The 21,200-nt window shown below is 39.9% G+C and overlaps 1 protein-coding gene across 2 annotated transcripts in view; it reads right to left on the bottom strand.

Moving 5' to 3' along the window:
- The window catches only part of BARD1 (BRCA1 associated RING domain 1), a 66,486-nt gene extending 46,152 nt beyond the window's left edge, over positions 1 to 20,334 (bottom strand). The window contains exons 1-3 of one of the 2 annotated variants that reach the window (XM_045854731.1): positions 20,064 to 20,334; positions 9,282 to 9,338; positions 4,300 to 4,448 (exon numbers count right to left, since the gene is read on the bottom strand). In XM_045854731.1, coding sequence (XP_045710687.1) covers positions 4,300 to 4,448; positions 9,282 to 9,338; positions 20,064 to 20,206 — 349 coding nt within the window. In that variant the 5' untranslated portion in view covers positions 20,207 to 20,334. The remainder of the gene's footprint in view (positions 1 to 4,299; positions 4,449 to 9,281; positions 9,339 to 20,063) is intronic. The other variant, XM_045854738.1, reaches the window with a different exon arrangement.
- Between the last annotated feature and the right edge of the window lie 866 nt (positions 20,335 to 21,200).

The following is a 21,200-nucleotide window of genomic DNA, read 5'->3' as shown; positions in this document are numbered from 1 at the left end:
ACTATAAACAGCAAAACCGCCCCCACTGTTGGAACGTAAGCCACACTATTAACAGCTACAACAGTTTTTATGGGTGAGTGCTTCTAAGCACGATAAATTACCATACTCATTTCACAAAGAAAAACACTGGTCCTTCCTCTACACAGTAAATCTCACAATGACGGCACTGAAGAGGACTGGCTCTCCGCGTTTAAACAGTCCCGAGTGCTCCACAGACTGTCCAGGAACAGAGGTGCACGCGCTGCCAGGGAGCTGCTTAGCCAAGTTTATTCTTAAAATTGAATAATAAACTATAGAAAAGGGAGGCAATTAGAAATGTGATTTAGCGATCATTAATCTACATCAAAGGGTTATAATGATGTACATTGTGTGCCTTTCAAATTATCCTCTATTATAGGTTTCACAACAGAAGTTGAGAAATCTCTTCGACAAACTAGCCCCTTATTAAAAAATCAAAGGAAAGTACTTTGCTACCATCTGTGCAACATTAACGCCTTTACTGAAGAATGATTATTTTGTAAGTTAAGAAGTATTCAGTTCTGCCTAAAAAAATAATAATAATAAAAGCAACACAGCTATTCAAATGCTCATCTTCACCTATCATAAAAAAAGTCACAGCATATATGAAACACTATATAATTCACCACAGAAAAACCAGCATCTTTCCTCAAACCAGAAAACAAAACTGTGATTCTATGAAAGCATAATCACAATTTTTTTAATGTCAGCAACACCAACATATATTTCGCAGAACCTGACCAGCACCTGCAAGGTCTGATTTAATATGATGGAGCCGAGAGAAAATAAAAACTTAAACTTAACTCCAATAGAAGAAAGCAGATTATGTTATAAAGAATAAGGCAAAATTACCCATAAATGGTTGTCAGGAAAATTTATGACCGTCTCTTTGCTTTAAAACACACAGAACCGAGGAAAATCTGTGCAAGTATTTAGAAGCTCATTTTAGAAAGTATTACTGTAAATCAGGCTTCTTTATCTCCTGTATAGACCACATACTATGTCCATGACTTGACAAGTTCTTCCTAATTATCCACCTTAATTACAGTAATTATATATTTTATAGTAAATGCAAATAACAAGGTTCATTTGGAAGATAAATTGTGAACTACGGGTTTAAAAAAAACTGAAAATGTGGAAGATGTCTAACCATTCCTCTCAATTCATCTTCGACACTTGACTATTTATGTAATCCTATGATTTTGGAGCTAGACCTTAGGAATCACTTAATCTAATACCTTTATTTTATGAGGTCATTTCCAATTTCCTCATTATAAAGGAGATCAACCATTATTTGATCCAACTATTATTTCTCTCTACTCATTCACCTTATATCACTTAAGTTTTAGATAGTAATTGCTGGATAAACTAACATAAAGGTACCACATAAAATATATTCAATAGGTAAAACTATATAGAAACACCCTCAAAAAAACTCAAATGCCCTTCAAGGCTAGTTTAGTTTGTTTTAAGGGACACTGGGAGAAAACGTTGATGACAACGCAATTCACGATAAGCAGAAAAAGCTTTGCACCATGGAAATTAGACCTGGATTAAAAATTTATATTGCAGACAGAACTTATATTTCTCAACTTCTATAAAAGTAGCAAAGGAGGATCTCATCATTATAAAATGAATTGTCAAAACCAAAACCTAAGACTCTGTTTTAAAACTGTTTTGTTTTAATTAAATTTAGTCTCTGGGGTATGAATGAAGTCTTAGCACTGTCACTTTTTCTCCAACTCAATTCAACAAACATAATGAACACCTACACTTCTCACAAAAGCAATGTGCTAAAAGACAGAACAAAAAAGCAAGACACTTACCTGTACAACTGAGGCCTTGCTTAACCAAGGTCCTCAATTTCCTCAACTACAGAATAAAGGGATTAAAGATAACCTCCCAGCTTCTGAAATTCTGATTATATTTTATCCAAACTGTGACATTCCAATTCATCTTAAACTAAGTAATGTTAAAGCCTGGACTATTCAAATCTGCTAAGGGTTAAAGTAACTACTCATCATATAATAAGGAAAACAAATACAAAATAGGCTTCACAAGATGACTCATCGTAAGTCTCTCCCCAAACTCCCTCTCTAGTCTTAGATGAGAAAGATGGCATTCTAAAGGGCCTCTGATCCCATACAAAAACTTGTTCTAAACTCAATAATTTTTCTAAAAATCTCGTTTGGTGATGAAATATTAAGGCATTTCAAAACCATAATGACGATTCAAACCTCACTGACCACAGTAGAATTTCTGGAGAAGTCATCCATCTTACTCTTCTTTGCACCCCACGGCACCTACCAGGTACCCCAGCCTGCCATAATCTACTACTCATCAAGAACTACTCTGCTTCCCTTCTTTCAGCACTATCAATGTCACATGACTTGTAGTGGGTTAAACTGCGTCCTTCCTAAAATTCATGTATAGAAGTCCCACCCACAGCACCTCAGGATGTGACCTCATTTGGACACAGGGTCATTACAGATGTAATGAGTGTAATCAGCAGGGTGGGATTCTGATGCAGTATGAATGGTGTCCTTTTTAAAAGTGGAAATCTGACCAAACACGCGACAGGGAGAGCGCCAGGGGAACAGGAACGCCACCATCTACAAGGCAGGGCGAGAGGCCTGGAACACACCCAGCCCTCACAGACCCTGAAGGAACCAACCTCATCAGCATCTTGACTGTGGACTTCTAGCCTGCAGAACTGTGAGATAAGACATTTCTGTTGTTTCAGCCACCCAGTCTACCGTGTGCTCCTTTGCTATGGCAGCCCTAGCAAGCTAATATCACTATATTAGCACTAATAATCACTACACAGCAACTGGAGAAGAATCAAATCCAAACATCCTGAGAGGACACGAATCTCACAGGAGCACCCCAAATCCCAACGCTTGGCCGACATGCCTAACAGACCGCACATCATCTGTAAGGATCTCATGAAAACCACTTTCACGGAGACGTGAGCATCTTTCATATCGTACAATTAACTCAAGATGCTCACTGATCCTCCCCCTCCACCCCCATCACTGCCAAAGATGCAGGGACTCTTGATTAAGAACGGGAGCTTTAATCAATGTGACGGGGAGGGGGTGGGGACCAGATCGTATGCTAATCTCTTTCATTAGGAAATAAACACTATTAGCACTGTCTCTGAGTAAGAAGGAAAAGAACACGGATGAACTTAGTAATAAAACTTTTCCTCATTGTGCTCTAGTAAGATTTACAAAACAGTATTTTTTCAAAAAGGTAAGTACTTTTAAAAATGTGTATGTGTATAATTCCATCTGAAAATCAGTAAAACTTTTAGCACTATAGCAATTTTATCGTAACAGAATGGAGTCTAATATAATTAGATAACGATGAAGAAAACTTTTTGTAGATAATTATGATTTTAATTCTTCTTAAAAATATGGACCTGGTCAATAAGACAAAGTGTTCAACTTATCTCTTTATTTTCTCCAATCACTTAATCCTTTAATACTTGATACCACGTTGGAAAACTAAGATCAAAAGATTTTAAAACAGAAGTCCAGCCCTTTTATATGATCAGTATCAATCTTGAGTGGCTTCCTGCCAGTCAAGAAAAGGTTCTCCTACATAGAAACGCAAGCTAAATTGACGTGATCTGGTCAATAAAAGGACAATTCCAAAATCTAATTATGAAGCTTCAAAACACTTTATGTTCCACAGCTAATTAGTTCTCAGCAGAAAGCACAATAGGAAGATACACAGTTAATACGCAGAGTCTAAGAACAATCTGGAAAACATTAACCCCCATTTAAACAAAAAAAAGGATGAATATTAGATTTTTGCTTTTTCAAAATGTGCTCCATGAAAGAAAGTTGTATTCTATCTTGTAAAAGTGCATTTAAGTGAGTTCAAGGACAAAAATCACTAAATTAAGGACAAAATCATTATTCTCTATGTACATTATACAGAAGTTGTCGTGACTGAAAAGACAGGCAGGGAAGGTGGTGAGAAAGTCTCTGGACTATCAGAGGAAATGCGGGCTCTGTTTCTCCTGCTTCTGGTACTAACTATGCTCGACTTTAGCAAGACCATTTAACCTCTGAACCTTGGTTTCTCGTCTATGAAAATGGGAATTACACTTAATTGTATCTAAGGTATGTGTCACTCAAAATGATTCCAAACACTATAAACCTGAAAAACTGAAATATGCGTTCAGAATTCCTGACACCTCTTTACACATTTTACATGATCAATACGAATTCATCAGTTACTTAACTAAGAGAGACAGCTGAAATTTCTCACCTGAAAGCTCATTCTCATGTAGCAAATTGCGAAGCTTACTGCAAAGCTGGATCATGTTGTCCAGTTGTCTGTTTATCTTCACATCCTGTATCCAAGCTGGGGTACCACACACTGGACATGTGGTTCCGATGCAGTCACTTACACAGTTACTTAAAAAGGATTAAAAATACACAGGTGTAATTACCAACACAATCAGCAGAATCTAAATTCCAAAAAATAAATATAAGCAGTGTTTGAAGCAGAAGTAAATGAAGAAAAGGTTGTTCTAACAATGGGCAATTACAAATATTTTTTAACAGTGTTTTTTAGAGACACACAAAATCTGAAGTTGCTCAGGTTATTTGCAATGAAGAGACTATGTAGCCAGACATTATAAGTCTGTGTAACTTTTTCCTGCAAATAAATCTAAAACTTCTAAAGGGCACAAAGGAAGACATAAAAAACATATTTAAAACTTAATATATGACAGCCATGCATCTCAACCTCCCTATCCTTAACCTTAACACTGTGCTTCTTGAAATACCTACAATTACCGCAGGGAAAGGTTATTTTTTTGTTTTGTTTTTGGACAAGTGTCTAAAAGCTTAGTAGTTTTTGAGAAAAGATCTTTGGTTCTTTCAAGTACTTGTATAACTGTAGATTCAATTAAATTTCCTTGGATTATCTACCCAGGAGTTACAGTCTCATAATTAGAAGGGTTTTCCTAACTATGCAGGTTAAAACCCTTTGCAAATCTGATGAAGACATACACAAGCTCTTGTTAAAAAGCGCGGTTGGGGGGGGTGGGGGTCACGGCCTCCTCTGAAGCCTATCTGTGAATTCTAAAGTAAGAAAACTCTACATCCATTTCTTCCTCAGCCTCACCAGACAGGCTCTAGCAGGGCTGCCGAATGTAATGGTCATAAAAGCCTCATTTCCCCCAAACACTCTACTCCTTTTCTTGTGTCCTACTCATTTCGTGCAGAGGATTCTTACATTATGAGCTCCCTTTAGAAACAGCCTACGGCATTTCTAATCTTTGTATCCCTAGATCCTAGCATGATTTCTGAATCAAAGTAACTCAACAACATTTGTCAAATGAACCTATAAACTATACTGGTGCTGGAGGAGGCCGTCCAGATCAATGGATACAATACATGTAAAATTCCTTCCTTTAAAGGAACTTCTTTGAGTTTGTTTGCTTAGAGTTAAGAACTCTTCACCTAGTACCTGAACGTATAAAGTATGTGAACTGATTCCTCAGAAGACTTAAGTCACATGTTGTGCAGTATTTAATTATTTGAGGAACACTATTGAAAAATAGTCAAATCTACTCATCAAAAACCATTACCACCCTGGCCAGGTAGGTCAGTTGGTTGGAGATAAACCTGATAAACCAAAAATGCAGGTTCAATCCCTGCTGAGGGCACATGCAAGAATCAACCAATGGCACCAGCCATTGTAGTTCGGCTGGTTGGGCGTCATCCTAAAAACCAAAAGGTCCCAAGTTTGATTTCTGTTTGGGGCACATGCCTGGATAGTGAGTTCAGTCCCCAATCAGGGTGTGTGCAGAAGGTAACCCAATCAATGTCTCTCTCTCTCCCATCAGTGTTTCTCTTGCTCCTCCTCCCTCCCTACCCCTCTCTCTAAAATAAAATATAAAGGAAAAAAACTAACTGATAAATGCATCTAAATGGAACAACAAAATCGATGTCTCTCTCCCTCCCTCTAAAAAAACAATCAATACTTAAAAATAAAAGTTATCTCATTTCCAGATGAAGAAAATGAGACCCAGTTAAAGATACCCAGCACCACACCAGTACCCAGACCTGTCTATTTCGTCTATTCTACAATATAATGTCCGTCTCATAATGGTTCTCAAATTTCTTATACACATTAACCCAGCATTCTGGGGAAATGTGACATTCCTCAGCAAATCTGTGTCGCTGGGTGAGCCAGTATTTCCCAAATGACCAAGGTACGATGTCATAAAGTCATGCTTGGATAAAAGAATCATTCCAAGTACAGATTAAACCAATGGAACTTAAAGGAATAAGAAACCCACTGACATGGTTTCAGATTCTGCACTGTTACAAATTTAAGAAACTCTCACTTGCCAAGAAGTGATAGGAGTACCCAAGGAGAATATTCAAATTATCTCATTATACTTTTTCCATAAACAGACATATGTAAGATCAGATTTTCTTCACATTTCAATCAAAACTAGATACACAACAGACTAAACACATAAGCAGATACGAGAATCTACAAAAATGTAAAATAGTGGCATTCCTCTCACTATTTTTTTCTTTGGGTTGTTTTGTAAAAGTTATTTTTACTTAAAAAGTGTTACTTGTGTTAGTATGCAATGGACTTATTATTGTTGTATTTAAATGATTTAGTATTTTTAAAACCTCCATTTTATATGGTAAACACAAACACACACACACACACAAAGGCTCACTGGGGTCCTTAATTTTCAAGAGTATAAAGTGGCCTGAGACCAAAATGTTTCAATCCCCCCGCTATGCCTTAAATAACTTATTTCTTAAAGTGAGTAAGTATGTGTACTACTTTTATAAGGAGTTCGCATGAAGTACCTCGAACCTACACAACACTTTCAATGATATAAAAAAGCTGCGCCTCTCTGACCTTCCCCTACTTGTACGTTTCAGCTGGACTGGGATATATCAAAACAATCTTTTAAACTGCAAGATATTTATGACATTGTTCACCATTTTTACACAACTCCAAATCTGCAAAGAATACAAACAGCTACCTAATTCTTAGCATCAAAGAATCAAAATGAACCAAAACTGTACTGAATTGTTTCTTTCCTACGTTTATGTCATCTAGAGATGACCATTTTCTCTTTTAAGATGTTCTCCTGCCTCTCTTAACCTCTCACTGGCTGTTTTAAGCCTCAGACCCCTTTAGAATCCAACTAAGCATTGTTACGGATCTCTCTCCACCCCCCTCACTAACACCCACACTTCACATATAATTTCATAACAGTCTGTTATGTTCCAGCAGTTTGTCACTAATCTAATATTAGGCACAGTGAGCGCATCAGCTGAAATGATGAAATCTGCTTGCTACAGCGTGGAAACAGGGAGCAGGTATCATTTCATAAGGGGAGGCCTTTTGGAAAACATGACATGTAACTGATGAAGTTGGCCCCCCACAAATTTAACAAAAGTACATTCCAGCTAAAAGAAAGAGCATGTGCAAAAGTCCTGGGGCAGGAAGGAGTCTGCTGTTGCGTGAACTGAAAGGACATGGCTGGAACAGGTGAGCCAGAGGGAAGCACAGTCCAAGAGGCAGGCAGAAACTAGGTCTCGTTCAGGGTCTTGTGGACCTTAGTGCGGAGTTTGGATTTCATTCTAATCACAATAGGTAGCGGCTGAAAGGCCTTAAGGAGGGCAATGGTATGGATGTGATTTACATTTTTAAAAGATCACTGACAAGTATGACAAAAGTGGGGAAGGGAAACAGATATGAACTTATAACAGTAGTCTGTGCAGAGATAATATGATGATGGCTTGGACCAAAGTATAAACAGTAGTAAACAGAGAGAGAAAAGTAAGAAATTCAAGATTTTGGGGTGCAATTGACAGAATGCACAGATGTGGGCTAAGGGAGAAAACAGCAATCAGACATGACTCATGGCTTCTGTCTTGAGCAACTCTGCACCAGCAGTGCACTCACTACTACAAAGATCACTGAGGCAGGGACGGCTTACAGGGATGATCAGCTGGTCTGCTCTCAATATATCAAATCTGAAATCCCTTTCATCATCCAAATGGAGGTACCAGGTAGGTGATAGGTACTGTTCCCTACCTCTTCCTCCTGCCAGAGATTCCCCAGATAACAGAACTGTTCCTAGAAACAAAATTGGGACCCCAAGCATAGCTGCCTTCCACACCACCCCCAGCCCACTTAAGTCACACAGGCAATTGTTTGTTTTCATATGTGCTTAAACTCCATATTGCAGTTTGCTCATGCCAGAGAATTTCAGTCATAACCTGAACTAATTAAAAGATTGATTGAAAGGAGGTTATATTAACCCTGCTCAAAGACAATTAAACTAAGACATTCGGTCCTTAAATTGACTTCTCCTGAATAAGAAACAGGATGAAATGAAAATCTAATGTTCTAGTCTATGAACCACAGCTTTCATACTACTACATGGATATAATTTCACAATAACTGTTGTGGCTTTGATTGTGTCCCCCAAAACATTTTACTTCTATCACCTATGAGTGTGATCTTATTTGAAAACTGACTCTTTGCAGATAGTCATGTTAAAATGCGATCAGCAGGGTGAGATGTAACTGGTATACTTACAAAGAGGGGGAACGTAGAAACGAAGACTGCCATGCACACAAGGGAGAACAAAGGCTGAGACCACATCTAGTGATGTATCCACAAGCCAAGGGATGCCAGAGATTGCCAGAAGCCAGCTTCTGCACCAGAGTGCAGGAAAGACGCATGGAACAAAGTCTCCCTCATGGCCCTCAGAAGAATAAACCCTGCTGACACCTTGCTCTCAGATTTCTAGCCTCCAGGAGGGAGAGACAATAAATTTCTGTTGTTCTAAGCCACCCACTTTTTGATGTTTTGTTATGGCAGCCCTAGGAAACTAATACATTAACTATAATTTGGAAAGTCTACATTCAAAACTAACTGGAAGAAAAAAAAAAGAGACATATCTGAATTATATAATAGATACTGATTTTTCCCCAGTTTAGCAAAGTTGCTTATTAAACTTTATAACTTTGATCAACTCATCCTTTTTAAGCTTTGATTTCCCTATTTGCAAATTAAGACCATTATAAGGGTCAAAATGAGATAATGTATAGTAAGTTACTTTGCAGTCTAAGACAGTTACACAAATATAAGAAATATTACTATCACTATGATTACATGATTGTTACTAGTAAAAAAAAACATTGTTGCTACATATATATCAATATAATATATATTAAGCCATAACTACTCACCTACAGAAGATGTGCTCACATCCTCCTAAACACACAGGCTCTCTCAGAATATTATTGCTGTTTGAAGAAAGGAAAACAGCCAAGACTTAGTCACCAACAGATGAACATTTATACCCAACATTTCCTAAACCCAAGGCCTCATACTACCATATTTCTTTCTATTCTCAAAGCCGAAGATATTAAGGATATATCCATCCTGGTTAAATATTGTATCATAACGTGCCAGCTGAATTCAAATACCAACTACCAAATTCTGTACAAATTGTAACACTTTTTATAATATTATACAGGGAAGTCATAGAAAGCAGTAGCTTTATTCAACCATCTCAAACTTCTTGCAATAGGCAAAACCAAACACAGGCTGCTTCTTACTAGGATACATCTCCACCTAATGATTCAAAATGTGAATCCTAAATCTCAAAACGAGGCTCACAGCTGAATGACCATATAATGTATCTTCCAAGTGACAGCATTTCTGAGAGTGAAGAGGAGTGACAACTGGACAGGAAGCTGGAGCAGGTCTAATCAGGCCTGTCCCAGGAAAATCAGGACATCTGATCACCTTGTAAGAATTCAATGTTCCCACAACAAAACATTGGTTCTGGCTATTGTTAAGTAGCCCCTACTTTTATAGGCACCTTGTCAAAAATACAGCCATTCTTTCAGCTCACAGGAAGTCAACTGTTTTGTTCTTAAGCAAGAACAAACAGGAATCATCAGTCTGACAATCACTCTGCAGACTGAATGAGACCCATAGCGTTGTTGGGAAGTGAGACAGAAACACAATTATTCCCAGCGCTGTCCACTGAAAGGCATGGATATAATTGATAATCCTAGGAAGGTAATGGTACTTACTAATGAACACACACCAAGTCATTATATTCAGAGGGCATAACGCAGCAAGAGCAAACAGAAGATTTTAAAGGCTGAACAGGTTTTTTTGTACTTGGTTTATTACACTAATCCTAGGATCTTTAGGTATTTACACCATTATTATTCACTTACTTCTTTAGACATACCACATTGGTACAGACACCAGCCCACAGTGTCTGCGTCATTACGGATGAAATGAGACATGCACACAGAAAAGGGACAGTATGGCTTTTCTCTCAAGGGGAGCAAGCCAAGACAGGCCTTTATTTCTCTTCTCTGCACATTACTTGATGGTTCTCATTTACTATGCACAGGTTGCTTTAGGTGGTTACCTTTTACGGAAAGCAAAGGAGCTAATGCTGCTAATCACATCACATAAGAGGGATATTCGGAAATGAAAAGGCTAAAGTGGTTGAACCAGTTATACTCATCTTTGGAAGGCTTAGCACAGACTTTAAGAAACTTTGCAGTAAATGTCCTCAATTCAGGGTGAGGGAGTTTTTTAGCAAGAGCAAGACCCAAAGTGGCCTAGGCACATTGCAGGCCTGATTACCCACGGGAGAACCTATTCATGGGTGTGGGTCCTGCGCATCTCCAAGTGGCAGCTGGGCCCACACCACCTAGATCGGTCTCCTACACCACATATCAATAAAAACAATTGTAACATTTCTTATGAGATCAAATGTATCACACTGCACATTTTAACAGACTGAAACTTGAAAGTGAAATTTGGCTTTCAGAAAGAGTGCTAAAAACAGAGTATGCAGCCCTGGACTGTGTGGCTCAGTTGGTTGGAGTGTTGTACCATAAACAAAAAGGTTGTAGGTTCGATTCCCAGTCAGGGCACATACAGAGGTTGCAGGTTTGGTCCCTGGTCAGGGCATGTAATAGAAAGCAACCAATAGATGTTTCTCTCTCACACTGATGTTTCTTTCTCTTTCAAAAAAAAAAAAATAGCAATGAAAAAATGTTATGGGGTAAGAATAAAAAAACTTAAAAAACAAAACAACAGAGTTTGTACCTACAATATTACTCTCAAGCTACCAAATATGGTGCTTACTGACATTATAAAACCCATTACTTTTTAATAACTCACAATATTTGATTTTTCTATCATGCTACATGGAATATGGTGGTAATGACTTGTGAGGTGCCAGCCAGTTTTGTAGTTCTGGCAATTAAGATGATTTCTGGTACGATTGTTAGCATAGGTAATTAGATAATTATTAATAAGGGAGAGAGCAAGGGGAATCAGATATTAAACTTAATAAACTGGGAAGCTGAATCAGATATTAAGACAGCATTCCATTAAGCTTACTTGGATGCTATTGCATTTAGAAACTCGTTCACACACTCCAGGGGACTGCTAGGACAAGGGGATTTAATCAAGAAGGGAATTTAAGCCACAGAGCAGTCAGGACATCTCCCCAAGAGCGCTGCTGGCCTGGCAAGCTGCTATTGCAGGGAGGAGGAGGGGAAATTCCTCTGCTGGCTGGCACATGCGCAGTAGAAACTAGATGACGTAACAGAAAGTGACAGGTGTGACAGCAGTTAAGATGGCGCGTGGGGAGGTGTTTTTTCTTTTGGACCCGGCAGTAAAAATCAAAATGGCAACACAAAGGGGCGGGGCCTAGCCTGGGCAAAAGTAGAAAAGTAACCAGATTGGACAGAGGGCGCGGAACCCAGGAATAATCCAGAAGTTGGGCTGAATAGTCTGAATGACACCTAATCATTACAGAGACCAAGAAAATACAAGGATTAAGGAAAGCTTCGGGGCAGTTGCTGCTAGAGCCTGCCTGACCTCTGCGTCCCCAAGAGCGTATTACTTCCCTTAAACCCAATAAAATCGTGCCACCACCTTTACATTTTTCCACGCCTGTGTCGTTTGAAATTCCTTTCTCTTGGGGCAAAAAAAGAACTCATTTTCACCGGTAACACAATGTGCATGCGGCTTCTATAATTTTTGTTCACTTTGACCTAAAAAACCTAATCCATCTCCCAATCAAGTGTGTTGAACTCTACTTCATCACAAGCTCTGCCTCTGCGACCTCACACCCTCCCATGAGAGTATCCTCTAGCTCTTTGATTCCATCACCCTGAACGAATCCCCGCCTTCAGGTTGCCCATTCAGCTCTTTAGCCTCTTGAAGTCAACAGCCGGCCTAGACCACAGAGTAAACTACAGGGTCGGCCAAAAGGTCTGTATGTTTTTTCCATAAAAAAGACACATTTTTCATTTTCACCAATGACTTTATTGATTTGGGTATTTTGAGTATGTTGGCTATCTCCCACGTGGTATAACACTAACTGTTCTCAACTAATGTATCAATCTGATCACCCTCCAGTTCAGCTGGTCTACCCCTCTGTGAAGCACCACCCCGAGAGCCTGTCCAGCAAGAAATCTCTGGCAGGAAACATCTCAAACCACTTTTGACTGGTTCAATCACAGCACCCTCTCCATACACTGCACATACCTTTTCTTACATTTCAGTTGCATTTTTACCTTTCTTGAAATACTAAAGCACAGAATGCTCAAAATGTTGCGTATTTTCTTCCATCTTCAATGTTTTTAAAATGGCTATGCAAAAATTCACCAAGTTTTTTTTAAAAATGCACACTAATATGACAGCTGTCACAAAACACTCTAACAAAGTCATTTCAAATGAAGCTAAAGACAATTAAGTGCTACTAGAGCCATCTTACCAAAAACACTAAACGAACGTTTTGGCCAACCCAATACTCCACGGGCATCTTTACCACTACCACCCTACTTCCTTGAACACTCGGGTATGCAAATCTGTGATGCTACACAGGCCCCACAGTCCACTCCCTCCTCACGGACTCTCAGGCTATGTATGACTAATGATCAGAAACAGACAGAATGAAGCAAATATATCTCCACAAATTTATATGGTAGCTTCTTTACCTTTGTACCTCTATCAAAGTGATGTATTTGATCTTCTGTGAGTAAACAAACAAATGGATAGCTATTCAAAAAAATCTCCATGCTCCTAAATCTGTTAACCTAACTGGAGCCAAATGGTATGAGCTTTTCACCACCTAGACTCATTTCTACCTCTTCATCCATAATTTTACCCCTTCTTCCAGATACAGATGAAAAAGATCTCCTTTTAGTCATTTTCCTTCTTAAAATGAGCTGTCCTATTTGTCCCTAGAGCACATAATATCTCTGGCTCCTAAAGCATTCTATTCCCATTATAGTCTCCTTTTCCCATCTGCACCTAAACATGCACAGATAATCCCTCCATCAACCCAAGAAAAAATGTTTTTGATCATGCTTCTTGAGTAGCTTGAAGCTTCTCTACCTTCTGCCCCAGCTCTCTGCTTCCTTGAACAGATAATTCTTTAAAAGGGGCTCTTACCCGCTAAGTTCCTCTCCTTACCTTGCTAGCCCTAGCTGCCCACTGCTGAAACCACTCTCCAAAGCATTTCTGACCCTCATTGTCCATCATCTCTGTAAAAAAAACATTTACATCCCTTTCTTTCCTGAAACCTTTCCTTCCACTGAGTTTTAATTTTCTTATTTATCTGCCTATTTTAGCACTTCTCAAACTACTTCTTTTCCTATCTATCAATGTCAGCCTACCCCCAGGATGCAGTCCACAGCATTTTGGCTTTCTCTGACATTTGACTCAGCGCATTAATTCTTCTGTTTCTAAACTTAAATTTCATTCCTACGATGACTGTGGACCACCAATCTATATAGCTTATACCCTCCACCCTAACAATAAAATGCTACAGTGTAATTAGCAATAAATCTGAATGTCTGAAAAACTGATCAGTTGCACCTATTATTCTAGAGTACAATGAACCTCAACATATTTTTTTGTTGCTGTTAAAAGGTGGGAAAAGACATTGGGAGAATGACTGAAAAGTACTTGACTGTGTAGTGGGGGAAGGAGCAGGGAGAAGTGTTATAGCCAACGCTGGAGAAGATACAGCCATCTTCAAAGGAATGTTGATGAAAGAGCTTGAGGGGAACCAGTTTTGCCACCCCGAAATATGCCTCTTGGGATATTGATTTTAAGCTGGTTATTAAGAAACAAAAGACTCAGTACCTCTGACCCTCCTCCTCACCTGCCTAAAGGAATTCAGATAGAAAAACCTGCTTCAAGAAAGTAAGCATCACCTTAGCATCATAATATAAATTAAATGTGGCAGACAGAGAGAAATCCTGCAGAGCCTCTTTTTTATTTAACTTCCTCCTGTTTCCCATTTTTTCTGGGTGGTCCAGAAAGAATTTGTTTACATGTTTGCTCTTTCTCATCTACCTGTGAATTGCCTACTTCCCCTTGGAAGTCCCAGGCTAGTGTGTATTTGATCTGCCCGATTCCCCATTTTTTTTGTTTGTTTGTTTGTTTTTTCAATCTCAAAACAGACTGCAGTACTCCAAACAAGATTATCTTGACTTTCGTTTTCTCTGAGCTTCCTCAACACACTGTTACCTACCTAGCATGGTGTGCTACATGAACAGCAGGATTTCAATAAAGTGGAAGAACCAAATGGAAGACTATACACAAAAATGCATATATGGGGTGGGCAAAAGTAGGTTGACAGTTGTTCATAAGGAAAAGGACATGCAAGTTATCCTTACAACAGCTTTATTGACTCAAAAGAACTCGTGCCTGTAAACCTACTTTTGCCCATCCTTGTATATTAACAATTCTATTTGATCCTTCACCTGTTTTTTGCTTGATATACATATATATTAGAAAGAAAGAAATCCAGAAAAATAAGAAAAGGCATTTGCATGGTAACAGGATTTCTGGACCTTGAAAATTCCATCTGCAGTCATACCTCTGTTACTTTACATGTAGTTGGTTTAGAAAGATAGTGAAGTGAGAGGATTACAACTTAGGGATGAACTAATAGTAAAAATAAACAATTTTTTTTCAAAGGTCCTATTAGATATAAAATTTTCTTTGCAAAGAAAAACAGGAAAGTCAATTCAGTTGCAATTACAAGGCAGACTCATTTCTTAACTGAACGGCTCCCTAAGCTTCCATAAAACATCAACTGCTATTTAATACTGGGCCAGATAGCTACAACAGTGCTCTTATATTTTAGAAAATCTCCAAGGTATTTTTAATGTGGAACAACATATTTAACACCAAAATGAACAGGTTCTCCAAGCCACTTAAACAATTTTCTGTGTTTATGTTTACAAGAATAAACACCATTATTAACAGGAAAGGTGCACTGATAATGACATGGAAGCATCCTATTCTGTACAGTTACAATATGCCACATTCAAGCAAATCACATGGAGAAAATAAGGAAACATGCCTAATTGTTCAACGTCAATAACTACTAAATAAATCAATGTGTCAAATATCCCAAAAGTCAAAGAGACAAGAGAATTCTCTCTGTTAATGACTAATTGTAATAGGATCTACCACATGAGACAGATACATAAGTTACAGAGAATATTATGTATACCCAAGCTCAAATAGTTTTGGTTACTCTGTTTTCTATTCCCTTTTCTTCCAAGCAAAACAGTACGATAAGTAACTGCTGGACTTCACCCACAGCACCTAATGTCCAAATGTCGAGCTTCAAGGCTCAGACCTAGGTATCTGTCTTTACACTCTCTTCCCTGCCCACTTCCAATAGAATGCCATCAATTACCATCTATATGCAGATGAGGCATCAATCAAAGAATCCGAAAATAAAGTAAATAAATCCCACAATTTGAAGGGCTATATGATACTAAACACCACTGATGTGTGCCCTTTATGTATGTTAAACGTCAATAAAAAAATTTAAACAGCATTCAGTGGACCTAATAATTCTGGAATCTGTGAACTGGAGGGAGCCTCAAAAATCAATTCACCCACTCTCCTCATTTCATAGATAAGGACACTAAGTCTCAGGAAGGCTACATGAAATGCTCTCCTTGGAAGACGCAACAGGCATACCTCTGAGATGTTGCAGGTTTGGTTCCAGACCACCTCAATAAACTGAGTATCACAATAAAGCGAGTCATGATCTTTCGCTGATGTTGTGGGGATGGGGGGGGGGGTGGGTCTTGTCTTGCCTTCAATTTGTAAAATAAATGCAACATCTGTGAAGCGAAGTTGTGCCTGCATCTGACCCAACTGAATAGTCCAGTTAGGCTACTAATCACTCTGTGATTTGACCCTGCCTTAATTCTCTTCCCATATGACTCACTTCATTTTTATTCTACAATACTTTTTAGCATATTATTTGCTAATAATCCCCCACTCGACTCCGTTTATAAAAATCTACCCAAGAACCAATTCAAAAGCCCAGGAAGCTTTCCTCCACTGTCTCTATCCAAGTACTCTTCTCGGCATCCCCTTGGCCTCCATCATAACTTACCCTAAACTGTGTAAACATCTTGTCCCTTCGTATTATTAAGCATATGCTCCTGAAGAGTAGAAAATGTCTCACCTCATTAATACAGTGCTTCAGTGATTGCTTCTTGCCCTAATCAATAACCAGCACCAGAGCAAACCGAAAGGAGTAATCACCTCACTTAAGGATTAGGAGCCTACAGAAATGCCTCCCAACAATGGGAACTCCTGAAAAGGCAGAAGCTGACCGCTGGAGGCAGGAAATCTATCCCTTATTCTACACATTCCTAGAGCACTTAGAACCTAGTAGGTATTATTCTAAGTACCTCATAGATATTGAGGCATTTAATTCCCACAACCACCTTATGCAGTACCAACTATTAATTCATTCTGGAGATGATGAAAAAGAAGCAAACAAAGAACTAATTTGTCTGACATCACTAAGGATTTGAAGCCAAGGTCCAAAACCCATGCTCTTAACAACTAAGCTGTGCTGCCTCAAAACCTGATCACCTAGTAAATGACAAGAGATAATTCAGAAAAATAAAATCACGTATCCTGAAAATTGCAAGATTACTTTTTGACTTTCTACTAAAAGTTGATTTAAAAGGTGCTGGAACTCCAAGTTAAAATTATCGTAAGTGCCAACCCATCCCACCAATAAATGTCAAGGCACCTATTTTAATTCATAAAACAGTATCATAGGACACCTGAGCTTTTGCACGGCAGCTCCTATTATCATCTCCTGCTTCCTTTAGGAACATATTACTCCGCTTTCTGCCAGCCTCTCAAATGATACAGACTTCCTGTCTCATTTTTCCAAATCTCTAGCTTCTTCTGTCTGGTTGTGAGGCTTGGACTTAACACAAATGTCATATCTGAACAATTTAATCAGCTTCACCTTGGAGTCATACTTATACTAAAGGTCCAGAAAGAAAGCCCTGTAATGTAGCCAATCTACCCTCACCAGCGAATGATACTTGCTGCAAGCTGAATGTGAGGGCAATGGAGTAATCACTAGCCCACGGGCAGAGCTTTGAAACTCTGTAAAAGGACACGCTGACATGCAATTTTTAATGATTGCTGGGTAGCAAAAGTAAGATGCAGACCATCTTGAGTTGCTCCTTTTGAGTAAATGATGTCATGCAGCTACTAGGCAAAGGCATAGGTGAAAAGAATGTGTTTTTCCCCTATGGGTAAGAAGCAACTGATCAGGTTTTATTCCCTAGAGGCAATGCCAAGCATGCAGAGATACCAAGGGAAGAACACAAAATCATTTCTTAATATCAAACCCAAAAACTATTTTTAAACTTATCTGTTAAAACAGAGTTTGACAAAATATCGCCTAAGTGCCAAATCAAGCCAGTAGGCTGTTTTCGTACAGCCCTTGAGCTAAAAATGTTTTATGTTTTTTATGTTCTTTAGAGTTGTAAAAAACAAAAGAATGAGAGACTGTTTGTTGCCAGCAAAACCTTAACATATCTACTATATGACCCTTTACAGAAAAAGTTTGAAGAGTCCCATGTTAAAATATGCATTCAAAGAAACTGTTGAGATTTAGTCAATCCATCAGTGGTTCACATATTAACTTTTTTTTTTTTAAATCACTGGAGTTCAGCATCATTCTCCAATCAAGGGATGAGTTGTACTGAAAGTCCAGACCTAGCTATTGACGTGTACTTTCAGTCCTGCAGTTCTTATTGTCTACTCACTTCTGTTGAAAACTGGAAAGATATTTGGTAGGGAATAAAAAGTGAAACTGGCTTTATTAGATTTCAGGACAACCTATAGATTATTCATATAAATCACCTCTCTCGTTCCCCCAAACCAGTCGGCAAGCAGACTATGCTTTAAGACACCTATTACTTATCACTTATTCTCTGACAACCACCACACTTAACACTTTACACGTGTAATTTCATTTAGGTGCTTCCCTCTCATAGAACTGTACCTTAATAAAGGTTGGAGTTATTTTCCCACTTTGTTCACTAATGAATACCAAATGCCTGGAACATGCCTGGCCCTTTGTAGGTGCTCAGTAACTTTTTAAAAACTTATTATTAATGAGCACTACCATCACTCAGATGGGAAACAGGCACAGAGAGGATGAATGACTTGGGCCTTTCAACAGTGTCAAAACTGGAACCTGAAATCAGGCAGCCTGACTGTACGGTCCAAGCACCATGCTGCTGCCCTAGTGCCATCCATACAGAAATGTCCCACCTGAATGTCCAACTTCTCTCAAACTGACAATTCGGGTATGACTAAAATTGTTCCTTTTATAGCAACCAGCAGAGGCCAGCTCTAAACTTCTTATTCTCAGATGGATAACCCCTGTGCGAGGGGAAAACACATACAACTCAGAAGGTCTTCATACACTCACTGCAGCAGAAGTGCCACTTTTTCAAGGAGGGCAACCATGTCATACTTGTCACAGGTCTTAAAGTTTTCGTAAAACAAAATGTAAGTGCAAAACTCAGTGACAATTAAGTGCTTTCCATGTTTAAACAAAAAGCTGCTACGTTATTTATATTTTATGTACAACTATGTTCCGCAAGTTGGAATTCAGAGGCAAAAATAAAATAAAATCTGAAAAGGAAATAGGGTCGGGACAACTACAAAGAGAGAAAACCTGCCACAGCAACACTGATGCCAAAAATCTGGGCTGTGCACACAGCAGGTGCTCAATAAATGCTTCTGGAAGAAATGAAAAGTGAAACAAGCCCTTCTTGGGTTTTATAAGCCTTCCTGGCTTCTACACCAGGAAGACCTACTGGGAAAGGAGAAAGGAGCATCAGTCATGAAAATGATATCTTCAGATGGAATGAAAACGTTGGACTAAGAGGACTCACATGGTGTAACAGCATGAAGGAAAATAAAAAGCACAAAAGGATAGTAAGTAGCATCTCTAAGAGCTGGAACCCCAAGCCAGTCTTTTGACCAAATCAAGGAAATTTGAAATTGAATGAGAAATAGAATGTCAGTATTCATCACAGGGCCATCTTCAACCTACCTTCAGCAAGGGTCCCCAAAACTCCCTCCCTCCCTGCCCACCCCCCAGAAAAGCTGCTGTGGAGAAAAGGTCAAAGAGGCCAGCTCTGCAAAGAGTGACAGCAGCTTCAAACTTAGCGCCAGACTCTGGAATTAGCTCGTCAGGAAGATCCTGCCAAAAGCGACGCCTTAGCCCCACCCTATCCCCACCCAAGCCCCGCAGATTCAAACTCTGGAGGCGGGGCCGGGGAGTCGCATTTCTAACTACAGCTTCAGGCGACTCTTTAGCCCGCTCAAGTTCGAGAACTACCTTCTTTGTTGGGTTTGTTGTCAAAAAGAAAATAAATAAAAAAGGCCAGAAGGCCACCCAGAAATGTGAACGGGAGCCAGGGAGTGTAACTCACACCAGTTGCCTAGGCAGGTACTAACTCCGCTCGTCTGCCCGCGGACGCGAACGGAAGTAGAAAACCAAACGAAGGTTTGGAAAGGTTCACCCGCCCCCCCGCCCCCCGCGCCAACACTGGGGAGACCCCAGCCCCGCCGTCGCCCTCGCGGCAGCCCCCTCGAGGACCCGTCCTTACCAACGCGAGCAGCGCAGCAGCTTCTCCAGCCGGTCGAGTGCGGCGCGGCTGTGGGCCCAGTCCCCGCCAGCCGCCGGCTCCATGGTGGGCGCGGGGTGAGGCTGGTTCCCGGAGCGGACCCTCAGTTGCCGGTTCTCCGGCATCGCCCTGCCTTCGCAGGAAAACCTCCTCCGACAGTGAGAAGCAGAGCGGACCTGGACAACGACCGAGACGCCACTGGCCTGTGACCCCGACCCCTGACACCAGCGATTCCCGCGTCCGAACCCGCAGGACGCCGGGGGCGGGGCGCGCGGTGTGGGCGGGGCAGGGGCAGGAAACCCGCCACATTCTAGGCGCGCGGGACCGGAGGGGCGGGGCCGCGGCTGCATATCCCAAGGCTCGGTGGGCGGGGCCTCTGGGACCGGAAAGGGGGCGGGCTCAGGAGACACCCTCGTTTTCCGGGAGGGATAAAGGCAAAAATAAGTAAATGAATAAAACTGAGAAAATGAAAAAGCCGTTGCTTTCCCGCATTCCTGGAACAGTGTTGACACCCTCACCTGAACTTCACCGATGAAAAATTACAAACTGAGAAACGTTTAGCTGAACATTACCTATCAGGAATGCTGTTTCAACTAGTTGAGCTTAGAAAAGTTTTGCTCGTAACGCTGAAAGTGCCACTCTCTTTACTCCTAAGAAAGTAACCTTCTTCTCCACCTTCCCCCAGCTTTTTGTCTGTTAGAGAATGCGTCTACCCTCGAGGATCTTTCACTGATAACCATAATTTACAGATAACATCTAATGAGTTCCCCCTCACCTTTCACATCCAATTCATTGCCAAAGTCCTTGCAATTCCACCCCCGCCCTTAACTTACTGTCAAATCTACCACTTCTCTCATTCTTCACTCTACAACAGGCCCAATTGTATCATCCTCACCTGGCCTGTTCCCATAGCCTATCTGTGTCCACACGAGTCCCCTTCAAGCTTCAGGCTACACTGTAACCTTCTAAAACATTTGCAAATAAATACTTGGTTCATAGAAGCAGAATAAGTCAAAGTAAATAAAATCTTACAGGGTATTTTGACTGACCTATGATAACACCTTAAACTAACCCCCCCAAAAATTTTTAACTCATATGTAGCCAAGAAGTTAATCCTTG

Source organism: Phyllostomus hastatus, unplaced genomic scaffold (assembly GCF_019186645.2).
Source record: "Phyllostomus hastatus isolate PE091 unplaced genomic scaffold, TTU_PhHast_1.1 phas_contig_137, whole genome shotgun sequence".
Classification (NCBI taxonomy): domain Eukaryota; kingdom Metazoa; phylum Chordata; class Mammalia; order Chiroptera; family Phyllostomidae; genus Phyllostomus; species Phyllostomus hastatus.
Note: the sequence above shows the minus strand (reverse complement) of the source record. Positions and strands in the feature narration are given on the sequence as shown.